This window comes from Lissotriton helveticus, chromosome 7, assembly GCF_964261635.1.
Source record: "Lissotriton helveticus chromosome 7, aLisHel1.1, whole genome shotgun sequence".
NCBI lineage: Eukaryota > Metazoa > Chordata > Amphibia > Caudata > Salamandridae > Lissotriton > Lissotriton helveticus.
Window position 1 is genome coordinate 637,074,012 of NC_136068.1, and position 27,438 is coordinate 637,101,449.

The window sequence follows — 27,438 nt, forward strand, 5'->3', positions numbered from 1 at the left end:
CACGTTCAGCCCACTGCTCTCCTCTTGCCTTCTCACTTCCTTTGTTTACACCTCCTTGCTTCTTCACTTCTCTGTAGTTCATGTGTCCTCTTCACTCCCTTTACTTCCTTTTTCGATTCCTTCTATCCTGTTGTTGCTTCTCTTCCTTTGTCTGTACGCTTCTCCCTCACTCTTCCTGTTTGTTCTAATTGCCACTGTACTTCATGCTCCCATCTTTCATGCTTCTACTTTACCACTTACTTCCTGTGTACTTCTTCACCCCTTGCCCCCTTTAAATTCTATTTACAACTCAATTCTTTTCACCTTACTCCCTGTACATTCCTATCTTCTTACATACTGTGTCCACCTTTCTTCTTCTTTACTTGTTCTTCACTTCTTTTTGTTTCTGTTTCCAGAACTTTTCTTTTCCCTTTATATTGTTCCTTTCTTATTTCATGCTCCCTCCTCATGCTCTGTACTTCCGTTACTCTGCCATCGTCCACTGAACTACCCATGCCAGCCTTTCTACATTTGTAGTTTCTGTAGCCTCCTTTTATCCATTTACCTTTCAATGCCCTCCTTTCTGCTTCTGTACTTCAGGTACTCTACTTTATTCCAGTGAACTTCCTGTGCCTTTCTTTTTTTATTTACTTCCTGTACCATTTCCTTGTCCTCTTTGTGTCTTTTTCACTTCTTTGTTCATTTTAGCGTTCAGAAAAAACACAGGGGCTGATTAGGATGTTGGTCAGAGTTTCCTGCAACCGACATCCCTGTGGTTTCGAGCCAGACCGACCTAGGGTTGGCGGTCCAAAACAGCAATAACATGGTACGGTCGCAGACTCCCATTTCCTTTTGGGAGCTTGAGAAATGGTCGAAAACCGGCCGCAGCACAAACTCCTATTGAGAAATGGGAGTTACTGTAAATCCCTGCACCATCTGGCACACGGAGGAGAGATTTACATGGGGGCACCATATGTGCCCCCTTGGCCCCAACTGGAGGCCGCAGAGAGAGGGGGGCCCAGCTACTGCTCCCCAAAGTCACTTTCCAACAGGCTTTCCATGCCAGAATCCCCAGCATCAAAAGCCTGTCGGAAACCGACATCATAATCCTGACATCGTCCACATGGGAGTATGTTTGGAATGACCGATCGGTTTGAATTCCGTCCACCGTAATCCTAATACAGCGTTCAGAATTCAAACCAAGAATGACCGTCATAAAGCCTTTGACCGCATCCTAATTGGACCCATAGGAGTTTAAATATCGTGGGACACAAATGTCATTACAAAATATTGTTACTATCAAAATATTGTGGGACAGATTATTGTTGTATAGAATATCAGATAAATTTTGTATATCATGTTGTTTTCAAGAATATTGTTGTGTTAAATATTGTTTTCATTATTATAGTTGGAAAAATTGAATTTTAAAAATACATTTAACATGTTTTAGATAATATTTTAATTTTAGTTGTTAGTATTGTTAGCACAATTTTTTTATTTAATACAGTTTGTAATTTTAAGTGTTTTAGTATTTTAATTTTTTGTTTAATTAGTCATTTGTAGTTTATTGGCAGGTTGTTGGATCTGTAGGAAAATAGGATGGGAAGTTAAAATATGAATATTTAAATGTAATAGTAATTAGTTTTTATTGTAAATCAATAATTTGTTGAGTAGTAATTATATACATTGTTTAGTTGTTAAGTTATTTTTTTAAGTGTAATTTGGGCAGGAGAGGCTTTGGAGAGTGCATCAGGATTGAGGGGTAGACCATATCATTATACATTCCTTAAAACAAATCTATAAGAACGCTAAGGCCAGAGTGCGATATGGTCCAAACGGAGAATGTACAGTCCTTTTCCAAATTAACAAAGGAGTAAGATGGGGATATGTGTTGGCCCCCTTTCTTTTTAATATTTATATAAATGGGTTAGGCCAAGCACTGACGAATACTGGTCAAGACTTTCCCATGAATAAAAGGACCGGCCATACCAACATTATTATATGCCGATGATGCCGTTCTGTTGTGTCGCACTAAAGTGGGCCTACAAAGATTATAAGATTGTTTTGCATCCTTTATGCATGACCTAGGACTGAGGGTGAATACAACACAGACCTTCATTATGAGGTTAGGCTCGGGTAGCAATAAATGTAGATACATGTATATTGATGAACAAAAAATAGATTTTATAAACAGTTTTAGTTATTTGGGTATTTTATTTGACCCCAAAGCGACATGGACTCAAGCGATGCAAGTGAGGAAACTTGCCTTTATGAAAAGGTCCGCAGTTCTAGTTAATTAAAAGAAAAAAACTGGGCAGGAGGCCCCCGCAATTGCTGTTGCAAATGTATAGGGCTAAGTGATTCTCGACGGCCATCTACAGTGCATGGGTTTGGGGATATTGCAATGTTCAATTTTTACAAATGATTGAAAATCAGTTGTTAAGATATTTTTTGGCACTCCTGAGTAGCGCCCCATCGCATGTTTGACATTCAGAATTGGGGGTTCCCTATATCACAGATTTACTCAAAATGGAACCAATCATGCTTTGGTATAGGATATGGTTGTCTGCAGAAGCTAATTCAAATTAGGATATTTTAAATGATGTTTAAATATGGATGATGTTTTAAAGTATGTGCGGGACTTTCTGTATGACTTAGGTTAGGTTATGACTTAGGTTATCCAGAGTTTTATAATGAACCAAGCACAATGAGTAGAATGTAAAGAAAATAATTGAAAGCTAAAGGTATGTCACTACTCGAATCACTTAGACTCGCAACGGAAATATGTAAGCCACAGTATTGCATAACCAACTGATCTTAACCATCTATAGTATCCAAACTTACCTAATTCTTGTCCGTGGCACTTACAATAGACTACTGCTGACAAGATTTAGACTTGGGATACTACACAGAATAAGCAAACAACGCACCATGCTGTTTTCTTCTCTAAATTTCATAATGCACAAAGAAAATAATGGATATTACTTCTTCTAAAGAAGCTTGGTTTTAGACAATGTCGTCCCGTGTTTTTAGTATTACAGTTTTTAGAAAATTATTATTTGATATGGATTTTATTAATGTTTCTGAAAAGCATTGTAAAATGTAGGAAATCGATAATACTATGATGGCTAAACTGCTTAATATTCCAGCTACTATAATGAGATGTAAGCAGGTGATTTAAGTTTTTAAAGAGAGTTTTGTGAAATAATCAGACGATGATAATGTAACATGTATGGTTCATTTTTATGTGCTTTTATGATTCTCTTAAATAGAAATCGAATAAAGCTTGTTTATCTATCTCAACGAATCAAAGTTTAATTTGTTAATTTTTATGTACATTTTAATTATATAATTAGTAATAGAAATTTACATTTTAGTAGCTAGTTCTTGAGTTCGGAGTTTGTTAGGTTTGTAGGGCAATAGGGTGGGAAGTTCATTAAAGTATAAATAATTCAAATTGAATGATTACATATTTAACTGCTCATAATTTACATACATAGTTCAATTGGTATGTTATCTTTTACATTTTGAAGTTGAATTTGTATGTTTTTTAATATATTTTAATTTGATTATTACTACTTATTTACATATAAATAGTGTATTGCTGAGTTTGGAACAGAGTGGAACGTTATTTAAAATAAAATGTATTTAAATTTAATGCTAGCTTATTGTCTAAGTTAATTAAATATTGTTTGTCTATTTATTATGTATCATACGTAATTGTTAATTGTTTAATTGTTGTAGTATTTTAGTTCTTTAATGTGTATTTTATTTTTGTATGTTTATTATGCATGTGTTTTTTAAAATACTGTGCTATTTACTTTTAAGGGAATGGGATGGAAGAATATAAAGTTTCCATTATTTTTATATTAATTGTTAATTATATTTAATCGACAATTAGTTGTGTATAGTTTTACTGCTCTTCTTAATATTTTAATTATTTGTTTTATTTTTGTTCTTGTTTTGGAAAAGTTGTAGTATTTAAATATAATAATTTGGTACTCATTTAAAAAAAAAAACGTGTTTTTTTTGTCGTTAGGCAAGTGAATGCTTTAATGAGAAATTTAATCTTTTAATTTTTTCATATGTTTTGTAATTTTATTAAATAATATGATATTATGGAATATAATCTATCAATTTGTATTGTATATTATAATATTGTTTGTAGACTATTATGACTTGCATTCTTTATATATAATTTCTTTAAAGCACAACACTTTCCCTGCTGTTGCTTAGACTGGAGTGTGAATAGTAAATCTAATACTCCGAAGTCCAACATTTTCCCTACTGTTGGTAAAACTGGATTTATATTATCATTTATTGTTCATTTTTTATTTTGTTTGTTTTTATTTTTATTAATTATTTGTAATGTTTATATTGAATTTAGTAGGAAAAAAAATGATGGGTCTAAAATATTACTATTTATTATATTGGTTAACTTACTTATTACATTTTGTATTTAGAACTGTTTCCAATTTATTATTTACTATATCTAACTTTTGTGTAGTTTTTTTAATGATGTACATATTGTGAATATTTTTACATATGTGTGTGTGTGTGTATATATATTAATATGTATATATATTTTTTTATTTAATCTTTAATTTGTACATTTTATTTTAATGCATAAGTAACATTATTTTTGTTTATGTAAATAGTTACATTAGGCATATTTTTTAAATGAGATTTATTTTAATAAAATATTTTTAATTAAATGTATGTAGTTATGTGAATAATTATATAATGATTCTTTCTTCATATATAGTGCTAAATTGCATTGGAGTTTTGGGTTGAACAACTCTTATATAGTTTGTGTGTATGTATGTATAGATATATATCAGTAGCGGTCTGTGCAGGTAACAGCGGTGGGGCCGTATAAGGGGGGATTTCGAGGGACGGTACAGAGGGAAAATAATTATTTATTTAACTTTCCCTCTGAATCGTCCCTCAAAATTCCCCCTTACACGGCACCGCAGCTGTTACCTACATGGACCGTGTGCAATATTTTACCTGTATTTAGACAATATTCCCTTCCACAATATTTTTATTTCCATTATATGCAATGGGACACCATATTGTGGCAAAAAAAAGTTTTGACAGAATATTTTTGTCAATTATATTTTTTAGGATGATATTGTGTCAGTGAACCATCACCACTCCCAGCTTCTTGCTCTGTAGTTCTTACTTCTGACATCCATAATGTCACTTTTTTTTTTTTTTTTCTCTAGTCCATTCCCTTCCAATCCTTCAGTGTTATTAGTTTCATCTTCACTTTTGGCCTCTGTGATTGCTGCTAGTCAATCAACTGTTGGCATGTCTCTGGTTGTTCTATTTTGGACTACTTCCTTTTCCTACAACTAATACCGAATGGAGTCTAGCGACACTTGTAGGCAATTGTGGTTCTTTGGCTTCTGTAAAATTCATGAAATTCTTGAAGAAACTACATTTGAGTTGCAAAATATTCTTAAGCAATTGTGGGTAATTTTTTAACTATAAATAGACTTTGCAGAACTAAATATGGGAAAGTGATATTTTAATTCCACTGGCTACATTGGGTGCATTACTAGTGTTTCATTTTGTGAGGATGCAAAGGTGGGCAGTTCAGCAAGGGGCAAAGCTTGTTCCTACAAAATAATTTTAGGAATACGTTTGAGATAATTTAAACTTTGTGAAGTGCATGACGTTAGCAAAGAAAGTTACGGAGACAGTACCACAAATTGGACCACCCCAAGGGAAAAAACTGAAATTGCCTTAGGAGTTTTGCTTCCTACAGTCGATGAGAAAAAAAACCTATACTTTATTTTGGCCAGATAATATCCTACAAAAACGGAAGAATTTCACCAAAGGCTTCATCAGGAAGAACATTCATAATGTCACACTTTCGCTAAGTGTAAACACTTTTACAAAAACATGCTGGCAGATTATAATTTTGCACACTACTTAATGAAATCCAAATCTTCTCTTCAACAGGTTATGGAGCTGGTAACGCCTATCTGGGAGCTGGTGCCCAGCAGGGATACCCTAACAGTGAGTTTCTCATAAGACTGCTATATGCCACATTCCTTGCTATAATGACACTAGGCGAGACTCTAACAACCAATCTGGACCATATTACACCTATGGACCATATTACACCTATTGCCCCGTGGACGCAACCAGCATGTGCACCCCTGGGGCACTAAGGTATTTCATAAGGTGCTGCGTATTCTTTTGCGACCCCTTCTGTAATACTAATAATGTTGGCATATGTGTAGTGCTAGCACTATAGTGTGAATGTGTTCACACATTTGTATTGGGATGTGACTCCATGCAAATGATGGAATTACTTTGCCTCTGCGCCCGCACCCGAAACAGATGTCTTCATATTTCACTAAATGTGCTGCTCCTAAGGCAGCACAATCTTGTGACTTCCCTGAGGTTGGCACATTGATGGTAATATGATGCACTGTTTAGAGGTGCACCATGGTGCAAACAGGGTCAGTGCACCCATTACCTAATATGGGTTCTGGTGTATCCTAAAGTCTGTTTTCCTGCCCTCCTGCTATCTAACCTACTCACCCCTCAGGTTCTCAGGTTCTTGCATTCCTTCACTGCAATTTATCTTACATCCACAGATGCTGCAGCTGGCACTGGTCTTGGATCCAAGCCTGGCAAAGGAGGTGAGATCCTTTGTGCGTGTTCCTCCCTCTTTGCTTTCTGCTACCTCTTTATGTTCCTGTGTCCTTCATATCCTGTCCTCTTTCTCTTTTTTTTCTGTCCAACCTCTTCCTTTATTCTACTGTACTTCAGGGCTCTTTCTTCCCGCTGTACTTCTTGTCTGCTTTCTTCCTGTTTACTTCCTGTTCTCTCCACTCTTCCTTCCTTGTGTTACATTACCATTGCTTCCTCTTTACATCTTCCTATTCATCCATACTTCTTATGGGCTTCATCCTCTCTTACCTATTCCATCTACTTGATTTTCCTCCAGTGTTCTATTCATTGTGTTATATTTCCCCCTGTTGGACTACATCTCTAGGTGCGCCCAGCACACTCTTTGCTAACTCTATCAGTACTCCTTGCCACTCTTCCTTTCATTGTACTTGTAGTCTACCATACTTTCTCTACTCATCCTGTTCGCATTGCAATACCATATCTTTCTTGTTCCCTCTTATTTTCTTCTATTCTGCATCCTGTTCCCTCCTCACTTCTTTTCCGAGCAACTCATGTTTATCAGTTAAATCCTAGCCCGGGTTACCTGTTTTATTGTATAAGATGTTCTGCATGCACGTTGTATCTCATGGTGACTGCAGGGTGACCAACGTCTTCTTTCTGCCTGGCAGGTTATGGAGCTGGCAACGCTTACCTGGGAGCTGGTGCCCAGCAGGGATATCCTAATGGTAAGCCTCACAATGGCCTACTATACAGGCCTCACCACAGGGTCAGTCTAGGTCAGGCATGCTCTTACCATTTGTTACAATGACCTCACTGCACAGTTACAATATCCCACTGCACTGGTCTGTTTTGCCAGCTTTATAATCTGGCCTGACACAAGGTTGTTATTTCTTGACCTCAAAGGAGGGTCTCCTAAACTGCTTTCATCATATCACCACCAGTCTACAGCACCTTCCTATTCTACAGGCCTCACGACAGGGCCTGTTCATCAGGTCTAGGCACAGGAGTTATTGTACTATCCTTACCTCAGGACATACACAAGCTTCCTCCAGTGTCTACAGTATGTTTTACCTAATGGTTGTCTTCTATACATGCTGCAACACAGTGCCTAGTCTACAAAGTGCTGATGTCTTCTACCCTGATATAACCCTGTTCTCCATCACTCCCTTTCACAGCTGCAGGAGCCGGCACAGGTCTGGGATCGAAGCTAGGCAAAGCAGGTATGTTGCTTGTCTGTATTTTGCGTCTCTGGACTTGTAGAGAGGTCTGGCTGCCGTAGCCTTCATTCGAGACACACGTTTTATCCTTTTCCTCCTACCCCTTTCTATCCTGTCTCATGATCGTCATCACAACTCCATGATTTCTCCTCACTTCCTTCCTTATTTTATCATTCCCTTTCGTGTACCAAAGGCCCCTTACTTGATTATACTTCCTGTTGGATTTTCATTTTCGTCCACTGTACTACATAATCTCTTTCTATGCCATTCTTCCTTTGTACTTCCTGTTTTCTTCTTCCTTCCTCTGTCTCCTGTCCTCACCCCACTATCTTCATCTGTACTGTTAGCTCTGCTATTGATTCATTTCACCGTGTTAACCCCCTCTCACTTCCTTTCTTTACTCCTTGTTCTCTCCTTTCTTCCTTGTATCTGACCTGACTCCTCAGATGAACACTTCTGCTTTTTCTTTGTATCAAGATTTGCAATCGCAAGAGGCTGATAAGACCAACCTTCTCTCTTTGTCTGGTAGGTTATGGAGCAGGAAACGGTTACCAAGGCGCTGGGCCACAGCAAGTGTACCAAAATGGTAAGCCCCATGTGGGACAAAGCTAAGTGTTAGGCATTGACGGTTAAGTACCACAAAATATCAACCGCGGCCTGCATATTCTACATAACCCATCACACTACATCCCAGCCAGGGACATTGGTATAGAGATATATTTGAGCAATTACATGTAAAGCGAGCATTACCAGCCACCTGGCAACCGATCCATCGGTGATGCTTCATAGATTGAAATGGAGTCTCACTCTTCTGATACCACTAGACTCACATGATTCATTGGAACCTCATGCTATCCCGACTTCAATAGAGTATCAATAATTTCCCTCATTCCGGCCTGCATCACATCAATGGAGATGTCATATTAGCGCATCCTTGCTGTCGTTCACAGCAGAGTCTCACCCATGCCATGTTTTTTTCTTTTACTCTAGGTGGTGCCGGGCAGGGGAAGGTGAAAGATCCAGGTATGAAACTGTTTGTATTTTTTTGAGAATAGATCTTCTGCCTTCCCTCGGATCTCGTCTTGGGGCCTGTTTCCCCCTAGCTTCTTATTTAGTCAACTTGGTCCACCCTAAGCTCCTCACCACCTGTGCCCTCCCCATCTCAGCTCCTCTCTGTTTGTGCTGTACCCACTCACAGCTCCTTGCTGTCCGGGACTATCCTACCATCGGCAGACCCCAGCTCAAGCCACACCTCTTCACAATCTGGGGTAGCTTATCCTGAAACCGTCATTGTCTGCAACTCATCCCACCCGTAGCCTTTAACTCTCTGTGCTCTGTCGACACTCACTGTGGGGCATATTTACAAACCCCTATCGCCACAGGACCATCACTTTTAGTGACATTCCTATGGCAATAGGGGCTTTGCCTTATTTGCAAGGCAACGTTAAGCTACTTAACGTGGCTCAACGCTGCCTTGTAAATATGGCACCCTTTCATACTACACTTAGTGTGAAAGGGGCAGGCAATGGGTGATGTGGTCGGCGTTCCACCGCCACACCCATTGATTTTGACGATGCCCCATACTCATAGGTTTTCTCTGATCTTACCCTGGCGAAACGAGGAGACATGCTTTATTTCTCCTTGTTTTTGCTGTTTCTATGTGTGCTGCATAGTGTAGCATACATAGAAACAGCAAAACGCCATTGAAGGGACACCTTCCTGCACATAAACAATCATTCCCCTCAACACAGGCACCCTTGCACTATGGTGCAAGGCTAACGCCGGGCTCCATCGCTACTTTAGTGAATATGCCCCGTATGCTCTCTTCCCACCCTTAGCCTCTCTCTGTCGAGGCCTCTGCATTCCCATGGCTGGCTGCCGTTTGAAGTCGGCATACGCTCACATCTCAATAGTCAATTCCAGCCGTCCGCAGTTTCTTACAGCCTTGACCTCTTCAGATCACTACAGCTTCTCACTGTCTCAGCCTACCTTCAGCTCCTCACTGTCTGAACCCAAGCCCACTCTGCTTTCTCCCCTGTATTCACCACAGTCCTCCACGGCTTCTTTCTGTGTCTGAGGTCAGCATCCCTCTCTCTAGGTTCACCGTATGCTTTTTCATGTTTAGGCTACAGCTGACCCTTGGCTCCCAAAATATCTGTGATCCACCCGTGGTTGTCCACTATGTTGCCCTCCACGGCTAAAATGCTGCACTCTTCTCTGCTTTTCTTTTTCCTCTCTGCCCGTTTTTCTTTAATTGACATGCTGGTTCTCAAAGTCTCTTCCCCCCCTCCCCCCCCCCAACCTCACTGAGTGATTTCTGGGAGAAGTGACTGCTACCATCAAAGACAGTCCCAAGTTATGGAATTATGGCTCCCAACTTTCACCTTTTACTGATATCTACACATACAGAGAAATAAGTTATTTTTTGTCTGTTTTATTTTCAAAAATGAAAAAATACAGAAATTACATCTTCTTTTGCTGGTCTACAGGCTGTTACCCATGATCCCCAGGCCAATAGCTGTGCATTAAGTGCATTTACGGAGTTAAAAAAAGACATAATATTTCACACTGAGGCTTGTGTTTCTGCTGCCATACACATGTGCTAGTACTGCAATGTCAATGTTTTGATGTGAGTGTACTGTTTTATTGTAGATGGCGACTTAGCACCCTGAATGTATGCAGATTTTAAAGTGTACAACTATTAGTTAATATATTTGGAAATATACTCTACTGCATGCAACTTTATTTACAAATTGGCAAAAAATAAATATGGATACGAAATCCATAAGACATTAACAAAAACAAAAAAAATACATGTTTGACAATTATTAGCTAGAATCCCATATGAAATCGAATAAAAACACAAACATAAAAAATCGAAGTTTCCTTGAAGTAGAACACATATAATGTGCACTTGTGTAATATAGACATAATGAACAGAGAGATCTTCCTCAGTTTCGAAATATCATGTACAAACTGAAAATATGCAGACTTCCAATGAGAGGGGAACAGTCATCATACGGTGAGTAAACATTTAAAATCAATGTAATTCCAAAACAACCAGCGCCTAGATGTATTCCCCTTGGTCGATTATAATAAGTGTATAATCAAAATGTCTTCATGCTGTATGGAGTCCACACTAGAGTACAATCACCCCCCTCGGCTAAACATGCTTTAGAAAACTTCATAATATCAATTACAATACCATTTAAGAAATAAAATTATAGCTAATAATGATTAATAAAACTAGGACAAGATCAGGATGCAGAAATAAACTCCCAAGTATCATTCAGCAAGACTCTTTTGCGAATGAGCCAAACAGAATGAAGAAATTTAGCAACAGCAATAACAACCACTTCAATGGTGTCAGAGCGCAATATTCTTAATGCAGATGAGTATTGTCTAAAACCCATAGGCTGACACACTGGTTTTATCCATCTCCTGCACGTAAGTATATAAGATCTACAGAAGAATACAAAGTCGTGCAATGTTGCAGCCTCTAATCTATATGACATACACATACTGTTGGTGCAATTCTTCACACCCCATTTGATGCAGAAACTATTTATGAGTAGAATCCCTCATCTAAATATTAAATAAAGCTGCTTGGGATCATATCAAGAAATGCTTCATATGAGGGAATTAGTTTGTAATATAAAAAGATGTCAGTCAAACTGCCAAATTTATATCTCGTTAGTTCCCCCTTCCATAAGGTTGCCCTGAATTTCTCTTTGATTCCTGTTTTTGTGACTGAACTTACTTTATCAGGAGATTCCCATGAGGAAGGTAAGGCAACTTTATATAGCGTACTTTTGATGTAATCTAGCCAAGTGATACTCTGATGACCGTTAGCCCAGCAAGGGTAGTCTATATGCCTCCAGTTCTTATGTCGACCAAAGCCTATACCAGTACAGCAAAGTTTTCAACATGAAAGAGTAGTTTATCGGATAAATACCTACATCCAGGAGTTGTGGGAGATGCAAAACACTCTGCGGGAGATTGAGTAGCATCATAATTAACCTATTTTCAGCCCTGACTGGTCCATCATTTCTGTGACCCCCATAGCTCTGACCCATACATAGCCGAACCTTTAACTTTGTCAATATAGATCTCATAGCTGGAGCTACAATTCTCGATTTGGTTTTCTTCTACAGCTTAATGACAGCTCCTGATCCCTACTGCAATTTTAAAGTGCTCTTACTAATTTACAGCGACCAGTTTAGCTTATTCGACAATCAGACTCCCAAATACACAAAACTGTAGATCTGTTCAAGGGGTTCTCCCCTGCACCATAATACAAGATCTCACATCCTTGTAAGGATTGAGAGCCATGAACGTAATCTTGCTGATATTTATTTCCAAACCCCTGTCACTATAAAAAGTTAAGAAGTGATCGGCTACAGACTGTAAAGGGGTTTTGGAAATGAAGATACTGTCGCCTGCAAACAAGAGAGGGGGGATTGTGTAAGGCCCTAATTAAGGAGCATCATTACCAGGGAAGTCTAAGATCTTGACTAGATCATTGATGTACAGCATAAAATAAAGTCGGGCAAGAACCTCCGACCCCCTGGTGGACACCCATCTCAATCTTGAAGAAGTCAGTTAGCTAACCTCTATTTCAATATCCAACTCGGGCATAGTTAGATTCATGAAGTCTTATTAAGACCAACAAAAGATTATCTGGAACCCTATATGTCTCAACAATTCCCAAAGTTCTTTCTGGGAAATCAAATAAATCTACAAGAACCATAAACCGGTGGCTCTTCTCCAACACTGCAGTTTTCCAGGAGATACTACAGAAACAAAATATTGGATCAATCGTGCTTGTATTTTGTCGGAAATCTGCCTGCAGATCTCACAGAATATAGTTCAAGGACCCACTCAGACAATTCCCCAATATTAGATGACAGAATAACTTCTGTGAATCATCAACCAAGCTGATGGGCCTATAATACCATTCGTCATCCCGACCGCCCTTCTTATATAGCGGGACAATCTCAGCATCCCACCAAGATCTGGGTATAGGACCACCTTCCAGGATAGTTCAAAATAGCAAGTAGAAGTATGGGCCCCATAATAAAGGTTCAGCAGCATACAAATCCCTGGGATACAGTCTGCACTAGGTGCCTTTCCTGGAATTACCACCTTCAATACATCAAGAATATTTTTACCTGAAATTTCCACAGGGTTCGATCTTTCATTGGCATTTGAGTGTTAAGATTTTACTGTGGGGAATGCTCTTATCTGTATACAAGCTCTGAAAGTGCTCCACCCACACCTCAGGTTGAAAATGGTAGTCGACACGGGATTCAGCTTGTCGGCTTCCATGAGCAATTATCCCCCAGAATGATTTATTGTCTCCTGCCTTTCTGCTTCCAATAAGTCATTCCACACCTCATTTTCCCATCTTATTCCAACCCTGGCCAGAGTAACCTCATACATTCTTCTGGGGGAATTCTGTATTGTTTCTAACTTTAATTAACCTTATTAGGTCTGCCTTGGCGAGTGTTCATTGGTTATTCAACCATGGATGTTGTGGGGGGATTTTATGTAAGTTACTGCATTTCCTAGTTAGAAATGCCTGTAGTCTACTGAGCTGCCCATCATATAAATTAATTATTTGCTTTGGGTATGAACCATGGGCCCCAAAGGATCTCAAATGTTCAAGTGTATCTCCAACAGTATTATAGATTTTTTTCTAATATTTTCAAATCACTAGAGACAGATGCACATTTTAAGGCCCTCTTGTTATTTGTAAGACTTAGATCATCCTGGAGCTTGGACTGAGCGCACATGGCATTCAGACCCACATGCCCTTTTAATGTCAGTGTTAGTGCATTATGATCACTATACGGCCATATCCAACAGGCATGACCACATTTGAAGTGCTAATGTTATATAATCAGTGCAACTCGATTCATTTAGCCTCTTGAAAGAACGGACACTAGCATGGTTAGACACTGACCTATCATCACAGGCTCTTACAGGCACATGCATCATTGTTGGCGTTTGCGATTTCTTAATTGCGATTTTTAAGGAATCGCAATTAAGAAATCGCAAAAGCCTATCGTGAAGAAATCGCTGAAAAATGTGTGATTTCCAAACATTCCTTAATTGCGACTCGCAAATTGCGAGTCGCAATTAAGGAATACCTTCCCATTGATTCCTATGGGCCTGGAGGCCCATAGGAATCAATGGGAAAACATTCTCAATTTGCGATTTGCAATAAGCGTTTGCAAATTGAGTATGCGATTTCAAGGGTGAAGGGGTGTCCAAAGGACACCCTGTTGCACCCTTGAAATTAATCTGTGTACATATGTTGTGCACACACATGCCCTAAGGGCATGTGTGTGCACAACATGAAACTTTGAAAAATGCACAAAAGTGCATTTTTCAAAGTTTCGCAAATTACCATGAGGTTCAACCTCATGGTAATTTGCTCCCCCTAATTGCCAAATTGCTATTTTTTAAACTTTCATGCATTGCATTTAAGGAATCGCAAAATGCGATTCCTTAAATGCAATCGCAATTTGAGAACTCGCAAATATTTGCGAATTCTCAAATTGCGAGGGCCTTCACCCTTGATGCATTCCAAAAGCTGATTTTGCGATCGCAAACGGCCGATTTTTGCGATTCGCACCGTTTGCGATCGCAAAATGCTTTGATGCATGTGCCTGTTAGACCCAAGCTCAAGGAAAAACTCAATAGTTGATTAGCTTCCACCATCCACCTTTTAATGGAGTCAAGATCTAGCTGTGGAACATACCAGGTTGCATCTTCTTCCTCCACCAGGCTAGGAGCCGAAATGGTTCAAAGGTTACTTTCAATCACCCCCAACAATCAGAGGGATTCCTAGGGGGTAAGAGGACAATTGAATGTTCAAGAATAGTAAGGGTACTAGATGCCTTGTTCGTTCCATTAATTCTATTTTAAACATTAAAGATGTAATACGTTTTGCCACCACTTTCACGAGAAACACCGAAAATATCCGAGGCATCCAAATGTAACCTCCTGATCCTTCAGTTCAGAGAATTTTTTTACCCAGATAACTAGACCGCCAGCACGCTGCCTCTCCCGTTTGAGGTAGCTGCACAATAAAAAGTTGTGAACCCTGATCTATATACAGGTTCTGTGCACCAAGTTTCTTGGAGTAGCAAAATGTCCACCGAATCAATAAAAGTCCCCCTTGATAGATCTGATATTTGGAGTCCTTAAGATGTGCAGTGCTCAGGTCTTTATTAACAGAACAGGCGCTGGGTCCAATCTGAGGCGCATGGTATTGTAAGCAAATTTTAGTTGGCATAGGACTGGGGAAGTGACCCTCCATTGCAATCAAGTTATCTGCCAGAGCTCAAGATGGAAGCGGAATTTCTATATAATTAAGCTCTCCTCCTGATGATACACAGTGTCTTGTCCTAACAATATCCTTTTGTATAACTGAAGGGCACCTATGAAGATTGCAAAGCCAGTGAGTCACTTTGTTTATCAAAGACTTGTGATCTTCTCTAACACTTTGCTGCCGCCTGGAGATGTTATGCATATAAATAGTTCAGCCTGTCTCTGATCTACGTTCCAATGAGGATATTAGCGGTATACTCTCAAATGGAACACAGGATATCTCAGGTTGTCGCTGACATGTCTCCTTCATGGTCCTCAGCCTGTTATGCAGACCATAATTAAAGTTGTTGCTTCCTAGATTCCCTATTGTGGGTCTTATGTCTGAAAAAGGGGCAAGACGGGATCTATTACAGAACACATCATCCTTAAAGGAAATCCTTGATCTCTGACTCAACAGTAGTGTGTGACGATGTAAAGCCCAGGATTTTTGCGGGCAAAAGAAGGTAACAAGCATTGGTTAACCAGAGGAGCGGTGTCGTGCTGGGATGCTGAGGGCACCAATGACATAGATTGAGAATGGGCCAAGGCCAACTGTTGAAGTAAAGGAATAATTTTGGAGTGTTGATCCATTAGAACTTAACCCGCGATCTTACATCTTTATGCTCCACCTTGAGGTCGCTCGCTATCTTAGACCAGTCCTGTGACATGACAAATAAAGAGCTGGCCTTATTGTGGGTATCAGTGGGGCAACTTAGAGGAGAAGGCTCACAGCGAACTGCAGACTCTCGATCTTCCAAGAGAGAATATCCTTTTTTGCAGGGAACAGTTACCAGTTACCTGTGATTGGTCTGAGCGCCATGGTTCTGCGCTCAGATGGGGAATGGGGGCCTGAGCATGTTCTGCACCCAGGTTGTAATGCAGCTTGGGTGTAGAACATGCAAAGTGCGCATGACTGTTATGGTCGGCCTGAGAAGGCCTGGCCAAACAGTTATGCGCACTTTAGAGTGGAGCAATCACTCCTCTTCCTGGACCCTGCTCTGGCAGTACAGCTCCGCCCGCACCAGGAAACGAAAAACTAGTTTTCCTTTACTGCTTCCAGTAAACATTCTGTCCATCATCTTGTGTGTTTTGCTGTTCACCCTATGCGGGAAGGGTATGCCCAGATGTGGGTCCCTTGCTCACTAGGCCACTGGAGTCAAGCTATCCTGGCTGAAGACGGCTGATAGCTAGAAACCGGTCCTAGGATGCTTGATTCCGGTCCAGGGAAGACATGGCTTGGCAGTTCGGGCTGGACTGTTCCCATGAGGCACAGGGTCAAGACTGATTTGCATAGGGCCATGTCTGAACTGGGGTGGCTTGGTGAGCAAAATAACGATGGATTAAACCCAAATCTGTGATTGGGGGTGAATGTTTTGCCATTGTGCAACATTCCGTCCATCATCTTGTGTGTGTTGTACTTGCAGATTACACATAGATTTCTGCAAAAGGAACATTAATCTTCAGAGCTACATTAACTCATCAGTGACTAGTCTGTGGGTTTACCACCCATCTTTGTGTCTTGCAGATACTACTGAGACAGACTTTGTTTTCAGGGCTTTCCGACCTGTGTCTGATATATATTGCATACTGTAGTGATGCACCTAGAAGTGGTTTAGGTCACAATGGGCACTGTACAGACAAGCCTAGTCATTTGGTCATTAGAGGATGCCTGAGACCATTTTTGTTTCTTCTTCAGGTTATGGTGCTGGTGTCCGCCCATACCCTGCCACAGGACTCCGGCCGCAATACCGCAGTGGTAAGGCTCTTCTACGGCTGCTACTTCTGCTTCTCTTTCTTTCGGTGTTCCAGGACTTGTTGGCATATTTAGGCCTTAATGTAAACGGACAGGCTGCTGTCATAATATAACATCACTGAGTCCACCACAGCTGAAACAAGGTCAGACCTTGTTTCAGCTGTGATAGACTCAGTGATGCCATATTGTGATGTACTTTTGATGTCATAACTCCTTGTAGCTGTTATATGATTAAGTCATGTACTTAATGTATCAGCTGTGATACAGTCAGTGATGTAACATCCAACTCATATGCTACGCTTCCGTGATTTCATGATCTGCTGCAGAGATACCACGTTTAATGTTGCCATGTGCTGTAGAAACCGCTATAGATTTCGTGATGTATTATCCTGTTGCAGATGTGATAAGTTGAGTGATATGCATTTGCCACTGTAATGCAGGCCTGGGCTTACAGTTAACATGGGACTGCATTCTGAGAGCTGGAGTCCTGTCTTACCTCAGTTGAACCAAATGAACTAAAGTTGTTGATTAAAATGTTTTTTGGATGGGCACCCTGTGGACATTGAATAATTAGGTAGATTTACGCTCCCTTCTCTAGCTGCAAATTAGTTACGTCATATCCTGCTACCGATGTCATATCTTGCTGCAGCTGTGATAGGATCAGCAGCATCATAGCTTGCTGCAGCCTTGACAAGATCAGCAGTGTCTTATTCTGCTGTGTAAGTGACAGGTACAGCAGTGTCGTCCTATCACAGCAGCCTGGCCAAAGTGATTGAGTTGTACATGCAACATACACCTGAAGAGGATTTTTCCTGCTAGACGGAAACGGTTTGGTGCAAGATGAATATTCAAAACCAAAATAAAATTTTTAGATCTCTGAAAAGTTTTTGACATTTGACACCTGTTGTGTGGACTCAATCGCCTGTGTTATTATTTCTTGCAGAAGGGCAGCCTCCTTATGGTGCAAGCCTTGGCGCTGGTATCGGTGCTGACCCAGCAGCAGCTAAATACGGTGAGGCTCACTTTTTATCAACCGGTTGGACCCTGCTGGAGGCCTACCGCCAGACCACACACCAACATCAACCGCTGGATGCGCTTAGGCCGCTGATGCATGCGTGGGAGGCGGGCTCTCTGTCAGACAGGAAACGGGTAACATGGGAAGTTACCCCTTCCTTTTAATTGTAGCTCTCCCATTCCTCACTCAGGGGCATATGTACAAGGGGGCTGTGCCACCAGAACGTCACTTTTACCGACGATCCCGTGGCGCAATGCCCTGCACCATATTTACAAAGTGGTATTAATGCCACTTTGTAAATATGGTACCCTTTCACGCAGGTATCTGCATGGAAAGGGTGTGAAATGGGTGTTCTGTTGGCCGTTCCACCGCAACACCCATTGCTTTCTGATGCTGCCCCAGATTTACAAGGATGTGTAAATCTGAGGCAGCGCCAAAAACGAACGCCATGCAATAGCAGGCGTTAGAATGGCGCAACGAGGAGAAATGCTTTTATTTTTCTGCATTTTTCCTTAATCTATGTGTGCTGCAGAAGAAAGAGCAAAATGCCATTGATAATTGTTTATATGCAGGAAGGTGTCCATTCCTGCACATAAACAATCATCATTAAATAATGCAGAATGCAGCACACAAAGAAGTAACAAATCACCATTATCGATTGTTTATGTGCAGGAAGGGACACCTTCCTGCACATAAATAATCATTCCCTGCAACACAGGTATACCCTTGCACTATGGCGCAAGGTGTCTGCGTAGGCGCTAGTCAGCTATTTTTAGCTCCAGCATTAGGGAAAACACAGGGGTGCTCCAAATTGTTGTAAATGCGGCACAAACCTGCATTTTAGAAATGGCAGAGCGCGGCGCCGCATAATTTGCCGCAGCTCCACTCTATCATTTCCTTGTACATATGCCCCTCCGCATTTTTCTAATAACTTACTTATGTTCATTCCATATCTCAAATCATAAACATAGAACTAAAGGAGGTCACACAACAGGCCATGACTACGTTTAATGTTCAGAAGCAATGCATAGTATTAAATACAGCTCCTTAACTCAACCTGCCCCTGTGCACAAGATTACTGCCGTTCATGAAAAATGACATTATAATTAGTACACATATATTATTTATAAAATATTTTTAGAACACAGACTATCTGATTTCCTCGAGCATAAAATTGTTTGCACCATACGAGTGGTCAGTAGCATCACCTAATCCTGTGTACTTCTGCCTCTAGGTGGGGCCGGCAAGCAGCCCTATGGTGGAGCCCAGCTCGGAGCCGAAGGAAAGCCTGGGAAATATGGTAGGACTTATTCAAAATAATTGTATAACACCAAGCAAGACATGGTGAGCATGCTAGGAAGGAATGATGACACAGAAAGCGGTTGCCAACGAAATCAAGTGTGCTTGTTAGCGAAAAATGTATACTTCATAACATAGCTCCATGTATGATAATTGGAAGCTAATGTACTATAACACAGTGTATGGGAAGCAAAGACATGGCTATCATTCTGGAGATAGCCTTCTGACAAATATTTAGTGAATGTGTTCCCTAGAAACATAGACGGAGATATGTGGCTGGTGTTTCCTCATGAGAACTAGATTCCAAAATGTAGGGTCCAACCAGTGCTTAATTTGAGCCGGCGGTTTCCGGTGCTCAGCACCCGCACTTAATCATCCACACCAGTGCTTTTTATGAGCACCAGTTAAGCACCAGTTCAGGGCATATTCATTTATGGGGGAATTAAGAGCCAGATGTATGACCTGCAAAATAGTGCATCGCAAATTGCTAGTCATTTGTGACTCGCAATTTGCGATGCGCTATTTTGCATGTATAACAGTGTGTTTTACACTGTTTGCGATTCTCAATTTATTTATTTATTTATTCCATTTGTATGGCGCAACAGCTACCCTGAGGGTTTCCCGGCACCTTGGATCGAAACATAAGCCAGGTGGAGTGGACTATGAATCTTAGTTTTGGTCGAAAAGCCATGCCTTGATACCTCTTCGAAATGTTATATAGTTAGGTTCCAGTCGTAGTTTTAGTGGAATCGAATTCCATAAAGCTGGTGCCAAATATCCGAAGGAGCGTCCGCCCATTCGTGCTCGTTTAAATCTCGGAACAACAAATGTTGCCAAATGTGTTGATCTAAGATTACGGGCTGGGATGTATTTTTGGACCAGCTTACACAGGTACGCTGGGGCTTCTCCAGTGTTTATCTTAAACATATAACATAACGCTTTCAACTTGGTTCTGTTGGCCATTTTGAGCCAATGTAAATTGCGTAAATGTTCGGAGACATGCGCCCTCCTTGGTAGATTTAGAAGCACCCTCACTGCCGCATTTTGGACGACCTGTAGTCGTTGTATGGTCTCTTTATTGGTACCAAGGAGAAGAATGTTCCCATAATCCAGCCTTGAGCCAATCAAGGCCTGCACTACGGTTCTTTGTGCGCCTTCAGGAAGTTGCCATAAGATTTTCCTTAGCCATTTTAAAATGGCGAAGCAGACTGACGCTGTTTTGGCTACGTGATCACGCATCGTCAGATTGTCATCAATCAGTATTCCTAGATTTCTAGCCGAAGGAACTGCTATTGGCGAGGGACCCATTTCTGTGGGCCAGTGTGTTTGTCCCCAGAGCTCTTTTTGTTCTCCAAAAATTAATAGTTGGATTTTGTCACCATTTAATTTTAGTTTTTTGGAGTGCATCCACTTCGCTATGTTCTGTAGCCCAGAGCGTAGGGAGGAGATGTTACTGTTTTCAGTGGTTAATAAGGAGAATACTAATTGAGTATCATCTGCATATGAAAAAATAGTGAGTCCGAATTTTTCTGCAATACTCGCTAGAGGCGTGATGTAAATATTAAATAATAGTGGGCTGAGGATTGACCCCTGTCTCAATGGGGTCGCAAATTGCGAGGCTCGTGAATATTAATGAGCCTCTCGCAATTTGGAAGCCCATTGGGAATGACAGGCCCTCCCAGGGATGGTGGCCTGCTGGACTCAGCAGACCACCATGTTTGGGACTGCTTTTTAAATAAAGTTTTTTAATTTTAAAATGCAGCCGTTTTCCCTAAAGGAAAACGGGATGCATTTAAAAAAGAAAAATGAAACTTTTCAGTTTCATTTTTTAAGGGCAGGCAGTGGTCTCTGGGATCACTGCCTGCTCTTGGTCTCTGGGATCACTGCCTGCTCTTAAAAAATATTTTTCAACATATTCACAAAGGGGAAGGGGTCCTCTGGAGACCCCTTCCGCTTTGAGAGTGGTTTACCACCTACTTGAAGTAGGTGGTAAACTGCGAGTGTTTTAAGGCCGCTAAAATGTAGAACTCACTCCCACTACAAATCCGGTCCAACCCTAACCTACTCTCATTCCGCAAACAACTGAAAACCTTTCTGTTTGCCAGGCCCACTTAAATCTCAGTCTCCGCCATCCTCAGCTCTGCTCTCCATGCTTTAGCGCTTGGACGCCCATTGGGCAGCAATCGCGCTTTACAAATCACAATACAATACAATACAATACAAATGCGGTTGCAAAATACTAGTACATAGCATGTTGACTCGCTATTAGGAAGGGATGCCCCTTCCTAAAGCGAGAGTCGCAAATGCTATTTTGCGAGTCAGTGACTCACAAAATAGCATTTGTACATTCTATTACCCTTATTTGCGGCCGCAAACGGGAGGTTCTCTTGTTTATGACTGCAAAAAAGGGTCGTACATCTGGCCCTAAGTGATTTGCCCAGATCACAGGATGCTGAGTCGACGCCGAGACTCAAACCTGGTTCGCCCAGCTCAGAAGTCGGCAGCTCTGGCCATTACGCCACAACCTCTCCCCACTTTCATGGTTAGTAGTTGTTTCTGTTTTAGGCAGCACTTACAGAAGAAATGGGCTGGTGCAAGTTCCCTCCTGACAAGAGCCCTGAAACTTATGTGTATTTACCAAATTAACCATTGGGTTCCACCTGTGACCTACAGAGGCCCCATCCGAGATATTCATGTGGCACTGACCGGGATAAGACCTGGCAGCAGGGAACAGTCTTATAGAAGGGGCTTGACTCTTCTGAGGTGGAGGCTGCAGAGCTCGTGCAACTCTGCTTTCTCTTGAGACAGGGTTGCTTGGTGCCTCTGTGATGAAGGCATGTCAGGAATATCGAGGTAGCAACCATGCACCAAATATCATGGATACACTATCGAAGGACAAAGTATCAAAAGGTAAGCATGTATAGAGTGTCTATACCTATCTCCGCATAAATGTACCTTGTACGAGATAGATAGATAGATAGATAGATAGATAGATAGATAGATAGATAGATGGATAGATGGATAGATAGATAGACCGACAGATAGACCTTTAAGGTGCATAGATGTGGAGTTAAGAATAGTAAATCTATACTTCCTCCACATGCACTTACCTTTCGATATTTTGACTCTGAATATTCATTCCACGATATTAGCATACCACGCTATTCTTTACATAGTATAATCGTATAGAGTAGAGCATGCCTGGCCTATTCATAGGCCAGAGATCACATATGTCACTTGGAAGTTTTCTTCTGGTATTTTATCTCTTAACCTTTGTTATCCGCTCCTTCCACAGCCGGTGCTGGTCCTCTCGGAGTTCAGCCTTCTGCTCCACTTGCTGGCCCCTACGATGGCAATGCAAAAGCTGGGAAATATGGTAATGTATTTATCAAGGCTCCAGCAGAGTTGTTATTGGCTGGGTTTTAGATACAGTTCCCCAATTAAGGTGCTATACTGTGTTACGTCAACAAAATCCAGGACCCCCCGCTTCCCAGGCAACAGATTAATCAGCCCCGTAGACCACAAAATCAAACTTTCGTCCATTCAGATTCAGTGGTGGCTGGCACAGATTGGGGGTGGGAGAGCAAGAGGCGGGAGGGGGAGAGGGAGAGAGGGTAGATTAAAAAAAAACGTATAACGTCTCTCCTCCATCGTCTCTCCTCCGTTGTCTCCCCTGGCAGGAATAGGAAACACCCAGGCTCCCCTAAGCACATCACAACGCTGCAATGCAGTGTTGCGATTGGTCTGAACGTCGTGGTTCAATTCCCAAATGGGGGCTGGGGGACTGGGCATTTTCTTCACCCAGGCTGTAATGCAGCCTGGGTGGAGCACATGCAAAGTGCGCATGACAGTTTGGCCGGCCAAAGACAGCCGGCCAAACATTCACGCACGCTTAAGTACACAAACAACTCCTCCCCCTGCTGGCTGTGATGACAGCCACGCCCCTCCCTGCCCTGCAAAGCTCCTGCAGCAGGAAAAAATAAAATGATAATAACAATGAGTTATTATAATTTTATGTTTACTTCATTAACACTGCTGCAAAGCAGTGGGCGGACGCTGTTCTGCCTTGGTGGAGGAGCCGCCACTGTTCAGATTTTGCATTTTATAATTCAAGTCATGTTTTAACTGAAGCTTTAATTTCCTTAGAAATATCCAGGATTATGAATGAATGTTAACGCGCATTACATTGATCCATGGAGAGTGAGATTATTGAGTTGTTACTATAATGTGGGTGAAATCTCAACCTACAAAAATATTGCATCCACTATAACACATGCACTTACCATGAAAAAATAACAGTAGTCAATAGTGCATGCGAATATTGCAGATCGATACTTTGACCATGGTGTAGTAGTATAACATCATTCACTCTCTTTCCAAGTAACATAGCCGTTATACTCAAAATGCTATAAAAGTCAAGCTGAGAGTAGGTTAGTATTATTGACTTGTGCCTAGGTTTTTAGAGGAATTAGATTTGCAATTATGGAAATCGGTGGGATTTTGCTGAGCCATTCGTAATCCAATACGAATTACTCATCCCAAACCTCATTTTACTACTTTAATCTCCCAAATAACACTTTCTAGACTCTTCCTTCTTCAATCCCCCCATTATTATCAATCCTACTAAAAGTCTCTCATATCCACAGCTCAAATTTCACTAAACTATTCCACCACTTATCCTTTTGGGTTCCGGAGTAGCACCGTACTCTCCGAAAAGTGCTTTGGTGCCTCGTCAAAGGGTAGTGTGCGTTTATAAATACCAATAAAATACAATACAATACAATACTGCTGATCTAAAATGTCGTTGGTAGACCCAAGTACACTTTCTTGTTTGTGACAGCCAGTTTGGACCCAGAGTCTTTGTCAGTATCAGCATTTGGAAGTCCTTCAATTATGAAGTCTACGTCTGTGATAATGTTTTTTAACACTACAGAACATTGGGCTACTGGATGCCAATTTGAATGAGATTTTCAGGTTTCAAAATGACCAGTAAAGAAAATAATATAACATATCAGGTGTATGTGTCAGCACACGTTCACCCATGATGTATCCCTGAGTCCTGTTGACAAAAAAGGGATGTTTATTCTTACCCAATTCAATGGTACTTGGCGGATTCCTTTTCTGCCCTCTCTTCTTTCTGTGCTTGTATGCGGCGATTTCTCAACGCAGCCGCTACTCTCTTGCAGGTGCTGGGCAGCTGCCGTACAACGGGCAGCCAATCGTGCCTGCAGGACTGGGAGACTACTCTGCTGGAAAATATGGTATGTGGCGAATTGGAATGGTGCAGAGATGAAGATGGTTAGTGGTATGAAGATGTGGTCGGGAAAGCATGTGCTTGACAGGCAGCATTCATTCCATCCTGCAGTCAGGAAACCTTCAGATAGTGACCAGCTTTCATCGCGGTTACTGGACAGAGGCACCCCTGACAGCAGGGAAATCAAGCTAGGTTTGTAGTCTGCATCTGATGGGAAATGAGTGGAAAAGCAGACAGGTCTATATGAAAATAGATTTGCTTTGAGACCCTTGTCCCAGAAAAGGATGTATGACGGTACAACGCGTACCGTCACAACGCATCCCTTTAGCACGCATCCCTTACAACGCAAGTCGTTACCACGACTTGCGTTTGGGGTGCGGATTTCGAATAGTATAATTTACTATTCTAACACCAGCCCCCGTGGACCCTAGGGAAGGTTTTGGGATAGTAAATTTACTATTTTTAATCCTTTAGCGCCCTCCAGCGCAAGTCGTGGTAACGACTTGCGTTGTAAGGGATGCGTGCTAAAGGTACCGCGTTGTTAAAACTTCGTGCTAAACGATGTTTACCCCCAGAAAAGTATGTGGAAATGTGTCACTAAAATACTTGAAATGTGGCTATCTATGACCCTATCCGCTCCTGACATATTATTAACACCAGCCTTTCATAAGGACAGAAGAAAGAGCTGATATCATTGTTCTCAGCACATGCTATATTTCTTTTTTTGCAAGAAATCTTTTTATGGAAAGCATTTGTATTACAAAAAAAAGCAAGGAGTACAGGGTGCTGATAGTATGCAAAGGCATCCAACACAGTATAGCACAGTGTAATTGTACAGCAGATTAATCAAGCATGGTCTGTGCAAGTTTGATATCTAATACAGTAATGTAAGAAGAGGCCCAATAAGGGGACTCAGCTAGGTTGGAGTTTACATATATAGTTGTTTGGAATAATTAACAAAGTACAAAGAAAGATTTGTATAAAAACGGTTAAATAAATGCCTATAAAGTCTGATAGGGCAACAGGGACAAAAGTAGTCCTGTGAAAGGGCGACGGAGTGAAGGGAGAATGGAGAGGGAAGGGGTAAAGGATATATGTTCGTAGGCTATCTCCCTAAGGGAGGGTTGATGGTACAGCTATGTGGTTGCTCCTCGAATAGTCGGAGCGCTGTGAGCCTAGGTGGTGTAAAGCAAGAGTACTCCAGACGCTCGAAATAGCCTAGCAAAGGCTGCCAGATATGAATAAACCTGGTATCCGTGTTTGTTATTTTGTGGGATAAACGCTCCGTAGCCATGGCATGACAAAGACGCGTGAACCATTGGGTGACGGGCGGGGTAGAGGGATTCTTCCAGTGTGAGGCGATAAGCTGTTTGGAATCTATGAACATTTGATTTAAGAATCGCCAGTCTGTGTGAGTCCTTGCTTCTGGATCTACGGGAGGAATGCCTAGGCCTACTGTGTTACAAGATTTTGGAAGGAGATTGCCCACTACCCCTTTGATGTAATTAAGGATCTCCTTCTAATAGGTAGCTAGGAGAGGACATGACCACCATATATGAAGAAATTCCCCGGCGTGGTATTGCACCACCAGAAAAGCGCCGAGGTAGTGGGATAGATAATGAGAAGGCGCATCAGGGTGTATTACCAACGTGTCCTCAGTTTGAAAGCTGTCTCATGTTGGGATATGCGTCTATAAATCTTGGTTATATCGTGTCATATCATGTCCCACTGTTTTTGAAAAATGGCCTCTGTGGTGTTGGACTACTATTGTGATTGATATGGGTGTAGTTGCACTGTCGTGGAATGTTATACCACCTGGTAGGTACGAGATATCAAGCCCGCATTCCATCACAAGTCCTCACTACATGCTATATTTTTAACACTTCCACCCACTCCTTGTCACTGCAGGAGCTCCCAAGTCCTCTTTCGGTGCTCTTGCAGGAGGACTGGGTGTTGACCCTTCTACAGCAAAATAAGGTAAAAAAGTTCTCTCACCACCCAACACAAGCATGGCCCTTAATACATCATCGTCTTCTACATGGTACCACCATGCCTTAATTTTTGCATTGTGGCATTTACCAAACAACCATTATGTAATATCATTTTCCAAATTTGGGGATCCAAAATTGCATCTGTAGTTTGGTCTCTTGAGCTACATTTTAAGTTCTCTTTTCAATCTTGAGGCCTCGTCTGTTGCACTGTGTCCAGATCTGAGCCCAAATGTTCATAAGGCTAAAGGTCATTGGGGGGGTCTTTTCAAGGGTGGATGAAAAAACCTGGTGTCTACTTTTCTAAAGGACGAAAAATTGCACAAGAGTCTGGAGGCCAGGTGTATGACCCCTACAGTTTGTGAATCGCACATTGCGTTGTTTTGCGACTCGCAATTTGCGACTTGCAAAATTTAATTTACAACAGTGTCTCAGACACTTAGCGATTCCTAATGGGGGCACAAATTGCATGCCTCATTAATATTCATGAGGCAGGTGCAGTTTGCGACCCCATTGGGATTCGCTAGCACTCCCAGCGATAGTGGCCTGCTGGAATCAGCAGACTACCATGTCTGTGACTGGTTTTTAAATAAAGCAGTTTTAAAAAAAAGAATGAAGCCCGTTTTCTTTAAAAGAAAACAGGATGCATTTTTTTTTAAAATGAAACGTTTCTGTTTCATTATTTAAGAGTAGGTAGAAGTCCGTGGGACCACTGCCTGCTCTTGAAAAATATTTTTTATGCGAGCCACATAGGGAAAGGGGTCTGCAAGTGGTTTATCACCTACTTGAAGTAGGTGGTAAACTGTGAGTGTTTTGCTAACGCAATTGCGGTTGTAAAACAATTGTACATACCATTGGGACTCGCTATTAGGAATGGATGCCCTTGACACGCCCCTTCCTAATAG

At 41.3% G+C, this 27,438-nt stretch overlaps 1 protein-coding gene across 1 annotated transcript in view; it reads left to right on the plus strand.

The window, feature by feature from the left end:
• GREP1 (glycine rich extracellular protein 1) overlaps positions 1–27,438 on the plus strand; it is a 96,668-nt gene that overhangs the window by 58,764 nt on the left and 10,466 nt on the right. The window contains exons 16-26 of the mRNA XM_078653218.1: positions 5,950–6,006; positions 6,594–6,638; positions 7,299–7,355; positions 7,806–7,850; positions 8,377–8,433; positions 8,838–8,870; positions 16,921–16,980; positions 17,921–17,989; positions 19,227–19,292; positions 22,587–22,667; positions 24,478–24,552. Of these exons, the coding sequence (XP_078509344.1) occupies positions 5,950–6,006; positions 6,594–6,638; positions 7,299–7,355; positions 7,806–7,850; positions 8,377–8,433; positions 8,838–8,870; positions 16,921–16,980; positions 17,921–17,989; positions 19,227–19,292; positions 22,587–22,667; positions 24,478–24,552 (645 nt within the window). The remainder of the gene's footprint in view (positions 1–5,949; positions 6,007–6,593; positions 6,639–7,298; positions 7,356–7,805; positions 7,851–8,376; positions 8,434–8,837; positions 8,871–16,920; positions 16,981–17,920; positions 17,990–19,226; positions 19,293–22,586; positions 22,668–24,477; positions 24,553–27,438) is intronic.